The 5568-nt window shown below is 37.4% G+C and overlaps 1 protein-coding gene across 1 annotated transcript in view; it reads right to left on the bottom strand.

Moving 5' to 3' along the window:
• Positions 1–1781: 1781 nt before the first annotated feature.
• The window catches only part of LOC133014227 (solute carrier family 45 member 4-like), a gene marked incomplete in the record, with an annotated part of 12921 nt that continues 9134 nt past the window's right edge, over positions 1782–5568 (bottom strand). Inside the window, 4 exon segments of the mRNA XM_061081414.1 lie at positions 1782–4841; positions 5091–5159; positions 5255–5385; positions 5537–5568. Coding sequence (XP_060937397.1) covers positions 4542–4841; positions 5091–5159; positions 5255–5385; positions 5537–5568 — 532 coding nt within the window.

Here is a 5568-nt window from a genome sequence, read left to right as displayed (position 1 = left end):
TGATTTTGATTTTTCATCTAAGACCATTTCTGCAAATTTTTGTCTTTAATCTCAGGGAATCTTAACATGTGTTTTCCATACATACACGTTATTGAATGCATAATTATCATTAAGGTGTATTATTTTTTAATTTCTCTACTAATTTTGAAAAAAAATGTATGTAACTGAACACACTTAAATCTCACCTTTAGAGAAAACACACAGAATATCTATTCCAGTTGTTCGATAGAAATTAAAAGAAATACGCAAATGTAAGTTGATAAATAAATAGAAAACCACTGAGCCTATTATAAACTTTTTTAACCCTCATAATTATAACAGAGATATAATCTAAGGTACAAATGTTTGCAAGTCTCCTCGGTCTCTTTAAATGTACTGTAAGGTCTAAAGAGAATAAAGTGTCTTGCAGGTTAAAGGTTTAGTTGTTGGGACATGTGACCCTGCGTCAGCGCCTGCACCGGTGAGAGGATGCTTCTCCACCGTCAGAAGTTTCACCTCAGATCAATAACCTGTCGGTAAAACGTCTCGATCGATTCACTGACCTCCTCTCAGACGTGGCGGGCGCTGGTCTCTATCCTCCCCGCGGGTTCCTGCCTGCAGCCCGGAGCTGAGCCCTCAGCACAGTCCTGCACCTCCAGCGCTGAATGAGGGCAGCGGTGTGTGGATCCCATGTTGAGTTACTGTCAGTCCGCTTCCTGTTTCTCTGCTGCACCGAAACATGCGCACTGATACTTCGGGGAAACGGTCACAGAGAAATAAAAGAGCCTGACCGATTGAAAGTCATTTTACAGGCTATTGTACCATCAGTAAATTCCACAGTTTATTCATGAAACTAAGTTTTCAAATTAAAAAAAACAGCTTCCTAGATTTTACACACCATCTCTGCCATCTAACAAAAGAAACTACTACATATTACCAATGATAATAAAATTAAAAAATAAAAAATATAAATGTATTCCCTTTACAAATTTTAAATATTTGCTCTGATTTGTCTTCCAGCTTAAGGACACACTAGTGTGAGTATTGTACTGCTTTATAACTCAAACTAATGTTGAATTTTCTTTCCTATTTTTATATTTATAATTGCACAAATACACTACAGCAAATTCCTTGTATGTGTAAGCTGCTTGGCATTAAAACCTGATTCTGGTCATTCTGAATAATGGAAAGATCCTATTTTGTTTTATGTTGTAAAAACACACTTTGACCTGCAGGCGGCAGTGTTCAACTAATGAGCTTTAAATACAAACGAAGACTCCAGATCTAAAAGTGTGAAAGGCTTTCTATCAAATGCTGTCTTTTTTTCCACTTTTTTAAATGTCTACAACTATTAAACAAATTTGAAAATATCAGTGGACATAAATATAAGTAAATAAAATAATCATCATACCGTCTGGATGTTTCTTATACGTCTGACATGATATATAGGAGCCATTGTAAATAACCAAACTTTACCATTTTAAAAAGTATTCAACATCAACATAAGCAGACATAAAATCAATCATTTTACAATATCATAACATTCCATGCTTCTTTTCATTTGTTATTTCATAAACCTGTGAAAAAATGTAATTTTTATTTATTATTTGTAGTTATTTTAGTAAATTGCTGGTAGGTATTTTGGCATTTTATATCTCATAAATTGATATTTTTACGAAAATATATTTTTCTGTTGTACTATGAGTATTTGATGTAATGATGAAATCAATCACTCAGTCCTGTCGATGGAGGTTTGCTAAACTGTGATGTGAGAGGTTGTTAATAAAAACACAAACCATGTGTAGTGTTGTCAGTCTCTTTTTTTCAAATAATTGGTTTTAAATACCAAGATTTTGTTCTACAAAATTCTGTACAGCAGCAAGAAGCAAATTAAACCACACCAGTGACATAGACCATCATCCCAAACGTCTCATAACATTTTTATAAAATCAGGTCACAAATAATTATTTTTCTCATTCAGTAGTTTCCAATGAAAAACTGTGTTATTGTAATAGAGACAGAATCTGTACAGAAAACTCTGTGTTTCAATTTACTGACGAATAAAGTGAAAAGAAAGATTTAAAATCAGATTCCAGGCTGGATACTTCCTGTGCTCGTGCCTTATCGGTAGAATAACATAAAGATTACAAAATTGAATTCCTAACACTGACAAAACTGTGAACCCTTGCCTCTTAGTCAAAAACATTCTCTGAACAATTCCCTATTTGAACACAATGGCTCATACACTCACAGAGTCTCTGCTTTATTTACAGTTAGAAATTAGTGATTTAATATCTTAGCTCGGACCGATTATCTCAGCACTTGTCAGTAGACGCAGAAATCCACAGAATGAGGATGTTCCCTTTGTAAATCAGGTTGCGTAAATCTTGAGGCCTTAAATACTAAATGACAGTGAACACACCATAAAATATGTGTTTCTGTCATGACAGGCAAAGCACTGGCATAGTTAGAAGTAATAAAAGGTCCCCATAAATAGAGAGCATTGTCCGATGACTGATAAATACAGTAAAAATGTCACTACAGAGCTCATTGACAATAAACATATTGAAATCTAAAAATCTGTGGAATGTCTTCACTGCATCCTGTAATTTGAAGGTCAAAACAAGCAGCCAAGGGATTTTCAAGTTTGCATCCTGTAGATCAGACGCTGGCCTTGCATAGAAGCTCTCCTGTCTAACGTTCAATATGCAGCATTTTTACAGACCATGTGACATAAATCTCCAAAATTAAACAGATAATGCTCTCATCAGTGATTTTAAGGCTCTGGGCATTTACTCCAACTCTCAACAGTGATAAGGTTTTACTGAAGAAAAGCATTCACAGAGTAGAGTCTACCCTGATGTCTGGAGCTTATTAGATTTGGGAAGCTGAATATGTGTTCAAGGGTTGGAGATAGAGACTAAACACTGAACAGTACTTAGCAGACTCTGTGGCAGCATGGGAGTAAGAGTTAATCTCCCTACAGCACGAAAGTTTCATAGCTGTTAAAGTCTCACAAAGGCAAACAACACAAAGCAAGGCATCCTGAACAAAGCACAAAGTACAAAGTCCTTTTACTGATGACAAAGGTTTCTTGTTTAAGTCTGTATATGACAGAGGCTTTGTGATTAGCCGAGGCACGTCTTTAACTAGTGCCCCATTTCAACTGTGTTTGGAATGTATATTTAAAAATATAATTCAAACAGAGCAAAACAAAAATCCCCCTGCAACACAATTCCACTAAAAACCCAAACCACTTGAAATCCCATTTGAGAGGCCATTATAAATTAGCTACCATTTACAGAGGGAATTCACAGTGATAGCAAAGCAACAGCATGGCATTCAGATTTTATGTGTTTCTATTAAGGCAAGAAACAAATAAATATAAGAAAAGAGCACACTAACAGGTTCTTAAGTCATAAATGTGACTCGGAAATGAATAAAAAAAACAGTTATGTGTCATTCTGTAACAACTGTAGAAGCCTGACCTTTGGAAACTGTGGGGCAGTTAGAAAACAACAGATTGGAACAAATATTAACATCCAGAATTGGGCAGAGTTACACAGACTAACATTGCTACAGTGTTATGATTGTCTACTAAGCAGTTATAGAGCAGCCCTTATGAAGTGAAGTGTCAAACTTTACATCACTCTGTAAGATCAGTGTGAAAGCACTGTTCAGTAGTGAGACAGAAAGTGCTCTGTGCTTCCCATTTATGTTTTCGCAACAAAAGAAAGAGTTTACTTCAGCAGTCTGAGGTAAGTTAGTTTCAGCAGTCAAACTAAATCACAGGTCACATGTCTGTGAAGAGTCAGCAGCTCACATGTGACTTCAACAACTCTCTGGAGCCACGTTTACACCTGGTATCTCCTCTATATGCAAATTCAAACAAACATCACATCTGTTAGACCAAACATGTTGTGCTGTTTTGAGACAGTTTATTGTCAATATGTTGGTGAGAAGGTGAATGATTGTATAGGGTGGGTGTTGAAATAGTATTAAATTTTTTTTTGATAATAATCAAACTGCCGACTTCTTCAAATAAGTCAAATCCTGCGAAATACTGACAAGAGTAAAATATTTTTGGGTTCATTATGAAACTGCCTGTGGCCAGAGGATGTCAGTTGAGTAATAAGCAATTTCTTTAACGTGTCCGGTCATGCATGATCGGATCACCCGGGACAGACGTCAATGTCAGATCAGAAAAAAGCATTTAACAAGCAGCTCGGTTAAGTTACAGAAGCCTCTCAGATGAGAAGTGAACCAACAAGTCCAGCTGCCTCTGTATAGCATCATAGAAACCCAGTCTTGTGACTCTCTTGGGTTTAAACAATTTATCATCATCCATCCAAACATTGATTTGTTTTAAGGTTGAGGTAGCTTCAAAACAAGCAGAGCAGCACAACACTGAGCTTGTTCTTCCCGTCAGTCCTCTACTCTTTCCTCCTCCAGAAAAGCGCAGACCATCAAAAATGTGAATTAGATGAATTTGGTATACTCCTCACATGCTGTGGCTTGTACCTGATGAGGATAAGCCTTGATCAGTGTTTCCTTGTTCATACTTAGGCAACAGAGTAATTCTCTGTGTTCTGCAAATCCTCTTGGTCTGTGAGGTTCAGCAGAGCCAGTCTCTGGTCACTGGTCCTTTCTCCATTCTGTTTTGATTCTACAGAAAAACCCGCCACACCCTTGTCCGGCGGCGAGCTGCTGGGCTCCATATCGGGATAAATGACAAGGAAACAAGCCGTAAGGAAGCCAAGGAAGGAGCCTCCAGAGGCCACTATAGGAATGACACGCACGCTGCCAACTGCCTCCACCACAGCTCCGAGGGCCGATGCAACCAAAATCTGACTAATATAGACCTGGAAATGCAAGAAAACACTGTGTAAGACCATAATCACACCAACAATATAGTGGCATTCATGCTTTAATCGTTAAAATTACCATGTTATTGTAGACCAAGGCCTAAACCAAGCTGTTTTTGGATTTGTTCAATCCACAACAATAATGTTGCTGATTGCTAAATGATACCTGGCTATTATAGTTGAATTAGTTTAAGGTGGGACAACCCAGGAAACTTCAGTTTGGGTCTACAAAGTGTCAACACTCACCTGGCATGATAAGATGGCGCAGTCAATACCAAAACCTCTTCGAGTGTTTGCTGGACTGTGGTGAATGTACTGAGGGATAAAAGGTGAGAGGAGAGAAACTGTTACTTCAGCTGCAAATCCAGTTCTCTTTAGATTATCAGATAAGAAAGTTAAATGCTTCTTACCTCTTTGATTTCATGATACTGCCCAAGTAATGCATAGGGACAGTAGGAGATACTCATGGAGATGATGCCCATGCCGCTGATCATCACCATGGCAACATAGACATTAGGGAAGATCGCCATTATTGCAGTTCCTGAGATAAGAGGAAATAAAATCAATGAGTAATTATAAATAAAGTAAATTTCCCTTTATCTACATACCCAATGATAATATGTGCATCTGCTTCCAAAACTACTGCAACACATCTAGTGCTGACAGCTTTTTATCTCTCTGTATTAACTGACCTATTGAAAATCCGAGAGTTCCAACGATGTAT

The sequence above is a fragment of the Limanda limanda genome, chromosome 11, assembly GCF_963576545.1.
Source record: "Limanda limanda chromosome 11, fLimLim1.1, whole genome shotgun sequence".
Taxonomy (NCBI): Eukaryota; Metazoa; Chordata; class Actinopteri; order Pleuronectiformes; family Pleuronectidae; genus Limanda; species Limanda limanda.
This window is presented reverse-complemented; position numbering and strand designations above follow the sequence as displayed.